This window comes from Mizuhopecten yessoensis, unplaced genomic scaffold, assembly GCF_002113885.1.
Source record: "Mizuhopecten yessoensis strain PY_sf001 unplaced genomic scaffold, ASM211388v2 scaffold4121, whole genome shotgun sequence".
In the NCBI taxonomy this organism is placed as follows: domain Eukaryota; kingdom Metazoa; phylum Mollusca; class Bivalvia; order Pectinida; family Pectinidae; genus Mizuhopecten; species Mizuhopecten yessoensis.
In genome coordinates this window covers 594711-611600 of record NW_018405386.1, presented here as the reverse complement: position 1 = coordinate 611600, position 16890 = coordinate 594711, and the positions used below count along the sequence as shown (strand labels likewise).

The 16890-nt window shown below is 38.1% G+C and overlaps 1 protein-coding gene across 1 annotated transcript; it reads left to right on the top strand.

Annotated features, from left to right (window-relative positions):
* The first annotated feature begins 57 nt into the window (after window positions 1-57).
* On the top strand, window positions 58-7073 carry LOC110448547 (programmed cell death protein 2-like). Its single transcript, XM_021494834.1, has 6 exons — window positions 58-165; window positions 2363-2523; window positions 3080-3826; window positions 4336-4443; window positions 5825-5976; window positions 6600-7073. The coding sequence occupies exons 1-6, from the start codon at window positions 82-84 to the stop codon at window positions 6725-6727; spliced, it is 1380 nt and encodes a 459-aa protein (XP_021350509.1). The 5' UTR covers window positions 58-81; the 3' UTR covers window positions 6728-7073.
* Window positions 7074-16890: the final 9817 nt, after the last annotated feature.

The window sequence follows — 16890 nt, the reverse complement described above, 5'->3', positions numbered from 1 at the left end:
ATATAGAAGACGAACATATGTGTTTGTTTTCTGATTGGATAATAATCTGGCACGTCTCTAAAACTCACGTGGGATGTAAGGATGTCAATTTTACTTGGTGTTCCAGACGAGAAAGTTGGTGACAGATCATCAGATTTCACCACAAACAAAATAGGAGGACTCCCAGTAAGTTTTTATGAAACGTTTTTGATGTAATTAGTGTTTAACCCGAATAATGCAGGACCAGATAAGGACGTGACATTTCAATATCCACAACTTTGAACCACACACAGGGGTTCGTTACAAGTGTATAAATTAGACATATTAGACATTTGTAACGAACCCACATGAACCACAGGTACTAGCCTCGTCTGTCAGTATACCCATAATATAAACTTGTATTGACAGACGAGGTTAGTACCTGTGGTCAAATCCACATGTGTTTGACACACTGATATGATTCGCTGGAATAACACACAGATACAGATACAGAAGCTTTATTTTACGTCGAATATTATAAACATACAACATAAGCTACGAAGAGCTTGTATTTTGACAAACACATGTAAAGAACAAAATACATAACAAGAAATTTTTACAAAATACACATACATATTGAAACGTTAAACAGTAAAAATATGAAGCATATAAAGCATGTACAGCACATTTGCAGAAAATAAACATATGACAAAAGAATCAAATTGTAAACTACAAAGCTGACAAAAAGCACAGAGCCATATGTAAAGCTGTACGTTACATTTTAAACAATACACTTCAGCCAGCACAGGACACATACAAAGCAGGAAAAATAGGTAGCCAGAAACGCTAACCAACACATAAAGTGCATCCGCACTCTAGCCCGTCCCACCTACATATCAGTCTGCCGAACTCGGAGTAGTTCTCCACTTTACGCAATTCGTTCGGCAGGCTGTTCCATATGCGGGCGCCCTCATAGCGGGAGGACCTCTTTCCATACCTGGTGGTGTTGACCCTTGGAAGCTGTGCTGTATTTTCATTCCTAAATGAATAAGATGAACATTTTATATTTATTATTTCTTGTAGGTAGTCAGGAGATAACTTATTAACAATTTTAAAAACTTTGCAAGCAATGAGTTTCATGCGAGTAATATGTAAATAATATGAGTCTGTGCTCGATAAAATATCCTTGTAATCTGAGATATAATCATTTAGTACAAAACGTAGTCCTCTCTCCTGGATTTTTTCCATCTTGTTTGTGCTAGATTTATTACAAAAGTGCCAAATAACAGGACAAAAATTAAAGTTTGACATTACAAAGGATTTGAGAATTAACATTTTTACATTTTTTGGTAAGGAGTTTCCAATTCGCTTGAGTACCGCCAACTGTTTTGAGGCTTTTCTACATAGCTCTGAGATGTGTTGGTTAAAATTTAATTTTGAATCTATATTTACTCCAAGTAGCTTTACATTTTCTTCACAGTCAATTTTTACTCCTTCAATTTCAAAATTTGTTAAATCATTTTGATTTTTTCCAAAATAAATTGCCTGAAACTTATCTGGGTTGGCTTGCATTCCGTTAGATTTAAACCAATCGATCAGGANACTCCACATGAAGTTAATTTCTGTCCAGGAAGATGATGATGATGTGTGACGCAAAAATTCTCTCGTCGTCAAACAGTTACTTTATCGCAGCTATAAATCATATAGTATTTGACACACTGCTATGATGTGTTTATACACATTATATCAGGGTCTCCAGCACCTGCATGTGGTCAAATCCCTGTGATCTGTCAGGTCTGTCACTATTATAACTATCATTAACAACAGCTATTAACTAGGTGCTGACTCCTGAGACCTGGAGAGGAATGGCTGGAGAGAGTTGGGCGGTACAACGTTTGACAGGTTTACATCAAACTCATAGTTATACCTGTCCGGTACCTGACCATGGATCTGTCTGATAAGAGCTCAAATCAAGGCTAGGCACTTTCTATGGAGTTATGCCGCTTTGTTGAAAAATCCTTGTCTGGAAGTTTCCCCTAAACTACTGGGTCCATTCCGAACGAAAGTTTACAGATAGGGAACCACCATGACATTGTGCATCTAGGTAGTATTTTTTCATTCAGACTCTTTTCATGGAGTTATTGCACTTTGTTGAAAAATCCTTATCAGGAAACACTTCCTCAAGTACTGGGACGATTTCAGCGAAATTTTACAGACATGATAACTACCCCCAGTGTACTTCCTACTGATTTGTATGTCCTGATATCAAATTGTGTCTTAATGTTAATTTATATGTAATTTAAAAAAATTGCAGACCTGTGACAAAGTTTTTAATATTTCTAGGAAAATTTCTATTCAATTATAACATTTACTTTGTTAAAACTGTCCATGTCTCTCGTTACAGGATTGGGTTGTTCCTGGAAGTAAAATACCAACATGTCGGTGCTGTGGGAGATTTATGTCCCTTGCTGTTCAACTATACTGTCCATTAGAGGGTTCCCAATACCACCGAACCCTCTATCTGTTTTCCTGTCACTACAAGACATGCTGGGGAAAACCAGACAGGTAGGCATTGACTCTAAATCTGGGGTAGCAGGTGTACCGAGGAAGCATCGGCTTAGAACAAAATTTCATCTACTGCAATCAATGCTATGTTTGAAAAGAAACTTTACCATCTTTATTTCTTTTCAACCATTTAATTTTTAATGGAACTTGTATGCCAGACAATAACCATGTGAAAGTCTGGCATCTGAAGCTTACAACAGAAGATAATTGAACTCAAAATGACATCTTCTACTTAAAACAAATCATGTCAAAGCACATATTTCATAGGTATTGATTTTGCTCAAAAGGTCATTTTTTCACTTAAGAATCCTGGTACTGCTGCCAAAATGAATTTAAAGACAGGTTAGTGTATGTATGAAAAACTACACTGGAATTCTCTGATGTTTTGCCTGCAGAGAGACAGTGATCCTTTAACACATAAATGATATATATTGTAAAGGTATTTATATAAGGACTTCTTCATTAGACAGATACGGATGTACAGTAGTTGTATAAGTGATAATGATGCAAAGGTAGCAAAGGAATTTATGCAACTTTTAAATTCTATAAATTTTAGTTGGACAACTGTAAGATCTCAGAAGTTGGATGAGAGTTTTGTTACCAAGGCGAAAAAGCCAGAGAAAGTAAAACCAAGTGCTACGTCGGAAGATTGGGGTGTGGCTGCTGACGACTGGGGAGTGGATGCAGATGATTGGGAGACTGGAACTGATGACTTTGGGTCAGGGAGTGATAATTTCCTGGCAGGGAACACCATGAGTAAGACTGAAGTCAAGGGTGAGAGGTCAGATGTCAATACAGGGCATGACCTTGGGACAAGTTGGACAGATGTGGTGGTAGGATCAAGTGCAGTAGGAAATGTAAATTTATCGGAAATGTCCTGTAATTCTAGCCTCAGTCAAGATCAGGAAGAGCTGTTATCAACAGGAGGATCTAATGATCTCCAAGGAGAAATGGCACAATTAAATGTTCACGATTTTGATGACAGTGATTCCGAAAAATCTGATTCAAATATTGTCATGGATACAGACAGTGTCACTTTGAAAGTTACGGAAGAAGGTGTTAAAGAAATGATGAACTTATTAGTAAGGAAAGCACCAAATCAAAATAGCAAAGGTCAAGGTCAAACCAGTGCTGTAGAGAGTTGCCATGGCAATGAAGGACAAATATTTGAATCCTATTATATCAGTGTATTTTACGAACCAGAAAATGTGGAGGAAAGTACTAGTCATATACAGGACCTTATCCGAAATTATCGGCAAAAGGAACGTGGGGACTTTGATCCATTACCTGCAGAGAAGGGAAGGTAGGTGTTAAATTGTCAAAAAGCTTCTTTTTAGCCCACCATCAGATGATGGGCTATTCAAATCGCCCTGCGTCCATTTTCCGTCTGTCCTTAAACAATTCTTGTTATCGCTATTTCTCAGGAAGCACCAAAGGGATCTTTCTCAAATTTTATATGTAGGTTCCCCTTGGTCCTTAGTTGTGCATAGCAACTTTTGAGACTGATCGGATAAACAACATGGCCAACTGGCAATCAAATTCTCAGTCTGTAATTTTCTGGTTTTTATCGGCTACATATTTGGGAACTGGGAGATAATGATAAGCCATTTCACTTTGAAGCTAATATAACTACCACTTCCCTGTTTTTAAGATTCAATAATTACAGTTTCAGCATTTGATTATATTACTCTCCATAAGTTAGTCATAAATAGGAATATTTGCTGTAGTTTTACTTTTAGCAACCTTTTTTTCTGTATCTGCTTCTTGTATTCATTTAAACATCATTTAAGTAATCAGTGCTCTAATTTGCAGGTCCAAGGGAGGGGGTGAAACATACGAGGAGGATCATGTCGTCCATGGCGATAAATATTTCTACAAATTCACCAAGAGGATAGCCGCCTGTCCACAGCAATGTATACGGTAAGTCAGTAGATATTTTTTACATTTAACATTTTTCAGTGATCCTCTGTCCACCCACCCTTTCCTGTGCTTGTCCCAGTATAGACCTGCTGTACTCCACTGCATGATCATATGAGGTCATTTATGTACGGCTCTGTGCAGAAACAGGATTTTTCTTCTGCGTTCGGCCTCTTGCTCTTTATAAGAAGACTGAAGAAAACAGAATTTGAAATTAATTTTTTTGATCAATGTTTACAGGAGTTTTAATGTATTGATAAAATTGTATAAAAATCTCTGAATATTCTTGAGTTTTGGACATGTATACAATGTACATCCTTCTTCAGAATTTGTTCAAATAGCTCTGTCAGAAGTATCCTATTACTGTATACCAGGAATTTTTTGCCGCTCTTTAATTTTCGTCATTTTCACCTTCCGCAAGGGGGGGGGGGGGGCAAATTTATCATGATAACAAATATAAGTACACAGCATAGCCTATATAGTACTGTAATTACACATGTAAGGGGGAAATTAACTATGGGTGAATATTTATTTTAATAGTGAAAGGCGAATATTTGACTAAGCGACAGATTCTTGGTATACAGACGAATACAGTACATGATGTCACCAAATCTGTGATGTGGTAGATAGTTTATAACACATAATATAATGTAACAGGAAGCACGGAGAAGATCTGATAATGGTGTAATTATACTTTCTCTGTGTACATGATCAATTTGTCGAATACTATAAATTTCGACTTTATTAGTAACCTTTTCTATATAGTCTGTTCACACATTTCTGTCAAAAGGCGAAACGTCCTGTGTCGATTGACATGAAATCAACATTTTTCATCACATCGTTGTACAGGTAAACAACCAAACCTGCTCACTCAGCCAAAGCTTGACAAAGGGACCCTGGCCAGTCAATCTTGAAATGTTGTGACATGTTTAATACATAAACTTTTGGTGTATGAAGTAAAACGTTGATATTGACTTTATCATACCTGAATATTATTGATTGATCATTATTTTGATAGCAGATCTTTTCCATGCTTCCTTTTATTTTCATTGTATTAGAAATTGAATGTCATCCGAGATTTTTTTTTCTATAAAATTGTATTGATGTGTTCTGACTTGAATGTAAATCCAACTAAATACAATGTAATGTATTTATAAATATCTGCCAAATTCCCTCTTTAAAAATTTCAATTAGAAGTTGAAGTAACAAGTTATCATTATAAATTGAATGTGTGAGCCCAATCACCCTAGTAATGTTTTAATAGGCATGGTACCATCACTCTGTGGTAGAGTCAGAATTTATACATTGCTCAATGAGCTAGCCTGTGTTATCCATAATGCTAGTCATGAAATATTTTTCTCCAAAATGTGTCTTGTATTTATAGGTATCAGTGGAATGGAAATCCTCTGTACATTTCTCGGCCTGACCCTAAGATGGCCACAGCACTCACATGTGGTCAGTGTGGAGGTCAAGCCATGTATGAATTACAGCTGCTGCCAGCATTGGTCAACTTCCTCCGTATTCGAGACACGACAGGTGAGCAGTCAACTTTCTTCATAATGGGAATTATTTTCTGGAGTTCTTTCCTTGTCTACTTCTAGTAATTTACAACATGAATATTCTTGTAGCTGTTAGATTTAGAAAAAACTCTCTCAATAACGTTAGTTTTCATTGAAATTAACAATGATGAGAATCATGTTTCTAAGAATTCAGAAAGCAAACTGGTGAGATACACTGGGCAAATATGATTGTTAAAACTGCAAAATGATTTTACTTCAACAGAATTAATGCAGGTGGGCAATAACTTGTGTACAGGAAAATTACCTGGTAGTTGCCCTTTTGATCAAATTTGAAATGGATTACAATTTTCTAGGCATTAAGCTCATTTTGTTGAAAAGTCCGCTTCTCAGGGCTGTCAAATTCATTTTCCAAGATATTATATATCTCCAAGAAGCTCATCGCAAAATTTTGATCCCACATTTCATGGTAGCCCCCTTAGGTTTATAACAGGGTTATTACTAGGGTAACTGAGAAAGGGCTTGGTGAAACATCCAGGACTATGAGATAAACTCTATTTTGCACGGTTATTCATGATTACACATACTGAGTTGTCTCCCTTTAACATAAATTTCAATTGAGTGATGTTTGCTGCTTTACAGAACCAGCGACAGAGTTTGGGACAGTACTTGTGGTCAGTTGTCGAGGTAGCTGTTGGAGGGACACAGATACCACCCTTCAGGAGGCCACCTTAGTGCAGCCTGACCCTGACAATCACCTGTTCAGATAATAGGAGTCAACCACAGAGAATTTCTTGGCTAAAACTTATCCCATACTTAAACCTTGCCATGGTGTCGACAGGGAATTCCAAGGATGATATTCATCTCGGAGCAACCAACCCAGTCAAATCGTAGAGGTCACCAACTGCAAGGAAACGCCTTATCTCCAATTATCCAAAACCCCTGAATTCTCAGAATACATGTTTTCCTGGACTGTCCATTCTGTATGACCTATTACTTGTCAAGTGTTAGAGCTTTAACACTTTGGTCATTCTCCAAGCTGGGCAGATGACTAGATAACTTTACTTGCCCAAAGTTTCAATGATGGTAAATGAGTGATTTAGAATAAAGAGAAAAAATAACATTATGATGGTGTTTTCATTTTTGCCTTATGTTAATTAAGAAAGATGTTAAGAAATTGAGAAGATGTTAGTATTTTAGTAACTGTAATACATGCTGAAATACTGCAATGGTGCACAATCATGAAAATGAGCCTGGGACTGTATAGAGCAGGTACCAAGCCTCAGCTACCTGTAAAGTCACTGACCGTGGAGTTCTAGGCGACTACGGTCAGATAGGTGCTCTTTTTCCAGAACAGTAAAGATGAGAAAGTTACGGAAGCAAAGGGGAAGGTCAAGATGTGGAGGAATAGTAGGAGAACAGACAAAAACATTGAGGTTACCAGTGTAAAGGCAGCTACGTACCTGAAATGATTAGGTGGGGGTTTCGATTCTTGCATCGTCATAGATTTCAATTAGCTTCTATTTGACCTGTTATCAATTATTTACAACCCAGGTTAGGGTATCCCCTTGCCAAGCATTCTTAAGAAAACAAAAAAAAGGGACATCAAATAATGTTGGTGCTAAACGAGTTGGCAAATGAAACGAGGGGCATTATAGCCAGGTATTAGTGTATATTAGTGTACATGTATATGGAAATTATCACATATAGGTGTAAAATATGAACAGTGTGTCAAAGTAAAAAGAATGGTATGATTCCATTTAATTCAATAATCAACCCTGGGCTGAAGATTCTTTACATTGACAAACATGAGGCTTACCTACGTTGAGATCCCCAAACTCATCCCAAGTGGTTTGTTGTCCCTTTTGGCATGTCATATATGACAAATGTTGAAATGACGTCAAATAATTGCCATATCTTGTGAATCCATTCCCAAGTCAGGATCAAACTAGCCCGAGTTTCCTCTGGCCCCGACACCAGACTTTAGACATTTTGACAGATAGATGTCTAGTGTAAGGGCCAGAGGAAACTCTGGCTAGAATCAAACAAGGGTTAATTATATTTTACCAATGCTTATATAAGTTTCTTATAGGGTTGAACGTCTTATCAACAGCGAAGGTCATTTAAGGACGTGCCTCTGTGTGTGTAATACATTTGTTACAGCTAATATTTGTACCTAAACTAAGGTGTTTAGAGTAATTTTAGACATTTTAGGGGTTTAGTTCAACTGTATATCATCACTTGGGCTGGCATTTTAATGAACATTTATCTAAATCCCTTAAACTTGTAAAATTACCCAGATATACCTATAGCCAGATATAGATATTGTTGTTACGAATCTGAAGTTATATATGGAGCGAGGATACGTTTAATCATGTTGTCCTTTGTGCGACAATTTCGCGGTAGAGAGCTATGAAACTTGTCACTTTTTATTAACATATCTTTCGTCGTTTACCAAGAAATGTATCCCATACGATATAGAAATATTAATGTATTCTTTTATGAAACCACAACATTTATGATAATTTGAGTTTATTATGGGCTTCACTCCATTTTAGCAACTAAAATCATATTAACGTTATTAGCTCACCTGGTCCGAAGGACCAATGTGAGCTTATGCCATACCGTTGCGTCCGTCGTCCGTACGTCCGTCCGTACGTCCGTACGTCAACAATTTCTTTAAACGACTTCTTCTTCTTAACCACTGATTGGAATTCAACTAAATTTGACTGGAAGCAACCCTAGGTTGTGGGGATTTAAAATTGTACAAATGATGGGGCTGACCCCTGCGGGGTCTGAGGGGCGGGGCCAAAAGGGGGGAATTTGGCTATACTGCTTTAAGCGACTTTTTCTCTGGAACTAAGAGATGGATATCAACCATATTTAATTGGAAGCATCTCTAGGTGGTGGGGATTCAAAATTGTATAAATGATGGGGGTGACCCCCGAGGGGGCTGAGGGGCTGGGCAAAAAGTGGGCAATTTGGCTATATTGCTTTAAGCGACTTCTTCTCTGGAACTAAGAGATGGATATCAACCATATTTAATTGGAAGCATCTCTAGATGGTGGGGATTCAAAATTGTACAAATGATGGGGCTGACCCCCGAGGGGGCTGAGGGGCAGGGCAAAAAGTGGGCAATTTGGCTATATTGCTTTAAGCGACTTCTTCTCTGGAACTAAGAGATGGATATCAACCATATTTGACTGGAAGCATCTCTAAGTGGTGGGGATTCAAAATTGTACAAATGGTGGGTCACACTCTTAAACAGGAGGTACACATAAGGTGTGAAGGTCACCCCCCTAAATAGGAGGTATACATAAGGCTTTAAGGTCACACTCTTAAATAGGAGGTATACATAAGGTGTGAAGGTAACCCTCTTAAACAGGAGGTTTACATAAGGTGTGAAGGTCACACTCTACAACAGGAGGTATAAGGTGTGAAGGTCACACTCTACAACAGGAGGTATACATAAGGTTTGAAGGTCACACTCTTAAACAGGAAGTTTAAATAAGGTGTGAAGGTCACACTCTTTAATAGGTGGTATACATAAGGTGTGAAGGTCACACTCTTAAACAGGAGGTATACATAAGGTTTGAAGGTCACCCTCTTAAACAGGAAGTTTAAATAAGGTGTGAAGGTCACACTCTTTAATAGGAGGTAAACATAAGGTGTGAAGGTCACCCTCTTAAACAGGAGGTAAACATAAGGTTTGAAGGTCACACTCTTAAACAGGAGGTATACATAAGGTGTGAAGGGCACACTCAAAAACAGTAGGTACACATCAGGTGTGAAGGTCACCCTCTACAACAGGAGGTATACATAAGGTGTGAAGGTCACACTCTACAACAGGAAGTTTAAATAAGGTGTGAAGGTCACACTCTTTAATAGGAGGTTTACATAAGGTGTGAAGGTCCCACTCTACAACAGTAGGTATACATAAGGTGTAAAGGTCACCCTCTTAAACAGGAGGTATACATAAGGTTTGAAGGTCACACTCTTAAACAGGAAGTTTAAATAAGGTGTGAAGGTCAAACTCTTTAATAGGAGGTATACATAAGGTGTAAAGGTCACCCTCTTAAACAGGAGGTATACATAAGGTTTGAAGGTTAGCCTCTTAAACAGGAGGTATACATAAGGTGTGAAGGGCACACTCAAAAACAGTAGGTACACATCAGGTGTGAAGGTCACCCTCTACAACAGGAGGTATACATAAGGTGTGAAGGTAACTCTCTACAGCAGGAGGCATATATAAGGTTTGAAGGTCACACTCTTTAATAGGAGGTTTACATAAGGTTTGAAGGTCACACTCTTAAACAGGAAGTTTAAATAAGGTGTGAAGGTCACACTCTTTAATTGTAGGTTTACATAAGGTGTGAAGGTCACCCTCTTAAACAGGAAGTTTAAATAAGGTGTGAAGGTCTCTCTCTTTAATAGGAGGTAAACATAAGGTGTGAAGGTCACCCTCTTAAACAGGAGTTATACATAAGGTGTGAAGGTCATTCTCTACAGCAGGAGGTATATATAAGGTTTGAAGGTCACACTCTTTAATAGGAGGTTTACATAAGGTTTGAAGGTCACACTCTTAAACAGGAAGTTTAAATAAGGTGTGAAGGTCTCTCTCTTTAATAGGAGGTAAACATAAGGTGTGAAGGGCACACTCTACAATAGGAAGTTTAAATAAGGTGTGAAGGTCACACTCTTTAATAAGTGGTTTACATAAGGTGTGAAGGTCACACTCTAAAACAGTAGGTACACATCAGGTGTGAAGGTCACCCTCTACAACAGGAGGTATACATAATGTGTGAAGGTCACACTCTACAACAGGAAGTTTAAATAAGGTGTAAAGGTCACACTCTTTAATAGGAGGTTTATATAAGGTGTGAAGGTCACCCTCTTAAACAGGATGTATACATAAGGTGTGAAGGTCACCCTCTTAAACAGGATGTATACATAAGGTGTGAAGGTCACCCTCTTAAACAGTAGGTACACATAAGGTGTGAAGGTCACCCTCTTAAACAGGAAGTTTAAATAAGGTGTGAAGGTCCCACTCTTTAATAGGAGGTATACATAAGGTGTAAAGGTCACCCTCTTAAACAGGAGGTATACATAAGGTGTGAAGGTCACCCTCTTAAACAGGAGGTAAACATAAGGTTTGAAGGTCATGCTCTTAAAAAGGAAGTATACAAAAGGTGTGAAGGTCACCCTCTTAAACAGGAGGTCAACATAAGGTGTGAAGGTCACACTCTTAAACAGGAGGTATACATCAGGTGTGAAGGTCACCCTCTTAAACAGGAGGTATACATAAGGTGTGAAGGTCGCCCTCTTAAACAGGAGGTATACATAAGGTTTGAAGGTCACACTCTTAAACAGGAGGTATACATAAGGTGTGAAGGTCACCCTCTTAAACAGGAGGTAAACATAAGGTTTGAAGGTCACACTCTAAAACAGTAGGTATACATAAGGTGTGAAGGGCACACTCTAAAACAGTAGGTACACATCAGGTGTGAAGGTCACCTTCTACAACCGGAGGTATACATAAGGTGTGAAGGTCACACTCTACAACAGGAAGTTTAAATAATGTGTAAAGGTCACACTCTTTAATAGGAGGTTAACATAAGGTGTGAAGGTCACCCTCTATAACAGGAGGTATACATAAGGTTTGACGGTCACCCTCTTAAACAGTAAGTTTGAATAAGGTGTGAAGGTCACGCTCTTAAATAGGAGGTAAACATAAAGTGTGAAGGTCACCCTCTTAAACAGGAGGTAAACATAAGGTGTGAAGGTCACACTTTTAAACAGGAGGTATACATAAGGTGTGAAGGTCACCCTCTTAAACAGGAGGTATACATAAGGTTTGACGGTCACCCTCTTAAACAGGAAGTTTGAATAAGGTGTGAAGGTCACACTCTTAAATAGGAGGTAAACATAAAGTGTGAAGGTCACCCTCTTAAACAGGAGGTAAACATAAGGTTTGAAGGTCACACTCTTAAACAGTAGCTACACATAAGATGAGGTATACATAAGGTGTGAAGGTCCCACTCTACAACAGTAGGTACACATAAGGTGTGAAGGTCCCACTCTAAAACAGTAGGTATACATAAGGTGTGAAGGTCCCCCTCTTAAACAGGAGGTATACATAATGTGTGAAGGTCAGCCTCTTAAACAGGAGGTATACATAAGGGTGTGAAGGTCACCCTCTACAACGGGAGGTATACATAAGGTTTGAAGGTTAGCCTCTTGAACAGGAGGTATACATAAGGTGTGAAGGACACCCTCTTAAACAGGAGGTATACATAAGGTGTGAAGGACACCCTCTTAAACAGGAGGTATACATAATGTGTGAAGGTCACACTCTACAACAGGGGGTATACATAAGGTGTGAAGGTCACAATCTACAACAGAAGGTATACATAAGGTTTGAAGGTCACCCTTTTAAACAGGAAGTTTAAATAAGGTGTGAAGGTCACACTCTTAAATAGGAGGTAAACATAAAGTGTGAAGGTCACCCTCTTAAACAGTAGGTACACATAAGGTGCGAATGTCACACTCTAAAACAGAAGGTACACATAAGGTGTGAAGGTCACAATCTACAACAGAAGGTATACATAAGGTTTGAAGGTCACCCTGTTAAACATAAGGTATACATAAGGTGTGAAGGTCACTCTCTTAAACAGGAGGTATACATAAGGTGTGGAGGGCACACTCTAAAACAGAAGGTACACATAAGGTGTGAAGGTCCCACTCTACAACAGTAGGTACACATCAGGTGTGAAGGTCACCCTCTACAACGGGAGGTATACATAAGGTTTGACGGTCACCCTCTTAAACAGGAAGTTTGCATAAGGTGTGAAGGTCACACTCTTAAATAGGAGGTAAACATAAAGTGTGAAGGTCACCCGCTTAAACAGGAGGTATACATAAGGTGTGAAGGTCGCCCTCTTAAACAGGAGGTATACATAATGTGTGAAGGACACCCTCTTAAACAGGAGGTATACATAATGTGTGAAGGACACCCTCTTAAACAGGAGGTATACATAATGTGTGAAGGACACCCTCTTAAACAGGAGGTATACATAAGGGGTGAAGGTCACCCTCTTAAACAGGACGTAAACATAAGGTTTGAAGGTCATGCTCTTAAATAGAAGGTATACATAAGGTGTGAAGGTCACAATCTACAACAGAAGGTATACATAAGGTTTGAAGGTCACCCTGTTAAACATAAGGTATACATAAGGTGTGAAGGTCACAATCTACAACAGAAGGTATACATAAGGTTTGAAGGTCACAAGGAAGTTTAAATAAGGTGTGAAGGTCACACTCTTTAAAAGGAGGTAAACATAAGGTGTGAAGGGCACACTCTTAAACAGGAGGTATACATAAGGTTTGACGGTCACCCTCTTAAACAGGAAGTTTAAATAAGGTGTGAAGGTCACACTCTTAAACAGGAGGTATACATAAGGTGTGGAGGGCACACTCTAAAACAGAAGGTACACATAAGGTGTGAAGGTCACACTCTAAAACAGTAGGTACACATAAGGTGTGAAGGTCCCACTCTAAAACAGTAGGTATACATAAGGTGTGAAGGGCACCCTCTTAAACAGGAGGTATACATAAGGGTGTGAAGGTCACCCTCTACAACGGGAGGTATACATAAGGTTTGACGGTCACCCTCTTGAACAGGAGGTAAACATAAGGTGTGAAGGTCACCCTCTTAAACAGGAGGTATACATAATGTGTGAAGGTCACCCTCTTAAACAGGAGGTATACATAAAGGTGTGAAGGTCACCCTCTACAACGGGAGGTATACATAAGGTTTGAAGGTCACCCTCTTGAACAGGAGGTAAACATAAGGTGTGAAGGTCACACTCTAAAACAGTAGGTACACATAAGGTGTGAAGGTCACAATCTACAACAGGGGGTATACATAAGGTGTGAAGGTCACACTCTACAACAGAAGATATACATAAGGTTTGAAGGTCACACTCTTAAACAGGAGGTATACATAAGGTTTGAAGGTCACACTCTTAAACAGTAGCTACACATAAGATGTAAAGGTCACATAAGGTAACACTTGGATGTATTAGGTGGTGGTTCACACTCTACATCGGGATGTATATAAACGGTATTTGGACTCAACCTACAACGATAGGGTCACACTCTAAAACGGGAGATATATTTTGCAAAAGAGATAGGGCGGGAGGTGGGCACTGTTCCCTATTTCTTCAGTTTTATGGAAAAACAGTTTAACATCAAATTCACTGTTTTCCATATCGCCGTGTCTGTCCTCATCGTTAAAACCTTTGCTTGGGATACAATTTTAATTAAACTTTTCCGATCTTTACACATCAGGTACATGGATTGTTCATCATTAGCGTACATGATGAACGCTTCCAATCATTTCACCCACACAATTCCGTCTTTGTGTATTGCAGAGTTATCTTCTCTTGGGAGCAGGTATTGACTGTTACGTCATTGGTTTGTGTGAGAAAATTACGTCGTTTCCTCAAAAATTGATGACGTTACTCTCACAAACAAGTTACATAACAATCAATACCTGCTCCAAAGAGAAGATAACACTGCAATACGCAAAGACGGAATATGACCATTGCTACGTGTACGTTTTCAGATAATCGATAACTAATATTTATATGTTTTATTTTAGACACCATGTTTTCATATCATAAAATAACAAAAAAATCACTAAAAAGTCCCTTATAAGAGAGGGGTTTAAAGATATTTTTCAAAACACAAAAAAAAAAATCAATCACAGAGCTTTTATTTACACTTGTGCTTCTCTCTCCACCTCGACACATATTTTGTTTCTGAGTATATTGGGTGGTATGAATGATTGTAAGGGGTCCAAACATTTTTTGTTTCAAAATAAAAAAAAATCGCATCGCTACGCTGGGCGTTTTATACTAGAATTTTTGTCCTTTGGGTACGAGAACTGAATATATATATATTTATATATTAATATGTGTGTGTAATATACATCAAATATGATTAATATATTTTTGTTAGTATCTGATATATGCAGTGTTTTACTACGGATTTACTTAACTTTTGAATGTAGACACATTATCTGTTTTAGTCACGGAATTAGTCTAATCTTAAGTCCGTGGTTTTAGTCAGAGACGTATATCATACCTCTCTGTTTTAGTGCAATTAATATTTACTATTGGTGTCTTGCAAATAATTTGATAAAAAGAGAGACGTATATATTACAATTATAATTATAAGTCGCTGATAAAAATGAGAATAGATTGGTTTTATGATGAGTGCCACCAGAGACGTAATTTATATACGTCTCTGGTGCCACGAAAGGTTACATTTTGCAATGGACAGCGCATCAAACCTTTGCTAAGGACAACAAATCCGTAAAGTTGCATGCAGGAGGAAACAACTACATAAAAAAACAAGATACTAAAACGCTTGGTATTTCCAGTAGAAAAGAAAACGATGTCGGTGTTTCTTCACTGAAGTAATCATGTATCATATCTATAAAAAAAAAAAAAGCCCACGGCAGAGGTACCTGTCCATACCTGCAACCCTCAGTGACCCCTCCCGGTGTCACTAAATTTGATACGAAAACTGAGTTCTTGTTAACCTCGCGACCAATGAAAATGCACTCGGCAGAGGTACCTGCCCATATCTGCACCCCTCAACGACCCCTCCCGGTGTCACTGAATTTAATACGAAAACTGAGTTCTTGTTAACCTCTCGACCAATGAAAATACACTCGGTCACATATACATAGAACGAGCTCGAAGTTCGCGCCACTTCTTCCCGCGCTGTCAACCCTCATGGAGCTGACATTTGGGTAGGTGCAATATTTTGTTCTTCATAATGGCAAATTATGCATTGATCACGTTGTCAAATAGATACTGTCCTAGGTTTACTCTCTGATTCAATGATATTTGATATTGATTGCCTTTTATGCATCTTTTGGCGAATTATTACTTTTAGCACGGACTTAGATAATTCCGTACTTTTAGTGTGTGACCAAATAATGAAATATCGTGCACATCAAAATGACGTCTAGCTTTCCATTACTAGTAACTGGTTATATGATCTTGGATCTATCTTTACGGCGTATAGCTTCTGTTGGACGCCCTTGGTGGCTGACTTTTTCGCATAATTAGAAGCCCTCTCGAGATTTCAACTTATCTAGTTTTACCACCGATTTTTTTAACAAAAAACGTGAGTAGCTCTGACGTCACATAAATAAAAAAACACAGTGTTGATAAATGTCCCCTTAATGTTGGGCATTATAAAGAAAGGAAGATTTTATGAAAAATTGGTGAAAATCGCGAAATAAATTAAAGAATTTTCTTTTGAAATCATTGATCATGGATTATTGAAAGATCATAAAATTAAATAATCAATTCAAATGTGGTAAAAACCTTACGATTCCATATTAATTTTTACAAGGGTTATAGCCCTGTGACACATAAAAAATTTGTAACATTTTGAAAATTGTTGGGAAAAGTTGCACTCTTCAATTTAAAAAGGGCCATAACTCTTGTAAAAATTGGAATGCATAGTTTCATGCTCAACTTGTCCTACAGTTTTTACATAAACGTTGCGAAAGTTTGTATGTGTCACAGGTATCCTATGAAGATTACCATATAATTAAATTCGGACCCATTGCCAATTCTTACAAGAGTTATGACCTTTTGCAGTTTCATTTTTTTCTTATTAAGAAAAGATACAGCAGAGACAAATATAAATTGATAACATTCAACAGCACTCCTAAAGCCATACCATTTGGTAAACACTCACTCCACAACTCCTAAAACTACAGGTGTATGTTCCTTCCAAAGTTATATTAAATCACCAATTTGTTGCAGGCGTATACTGCTGTGCTTGCAGTGGTCGTTTCAGCTGTTTTCAATGGGCCCAAAATTTTGACCCATTCCCTGTAGTATATTCC

Bases quoted from the DNA above. Each gene is read 5' to 3' on its own strand.
- LOC110448547 (XM_021494834.1), top strand. From the start codon at position 82: ATGTCAATTTTACTTGGTGTTCCAGACGAGAAAGTTGGTGACAGATCA. The intron at 3,827-4,335 runs GTAGGTGTTAAA...TCTAATTTGCAG, and splicing joins TTACCTGCAGAGAAGGGAAG to GTCCAAGGGAGGGGGTGAAA. The intron at 4,444-5,824 runs GTAAGTCAGTAG...TTGTATTTATAG, and splicing joins TGTCCACAGCAATGTATACG to GTATCAGTGGAATGGAAATC.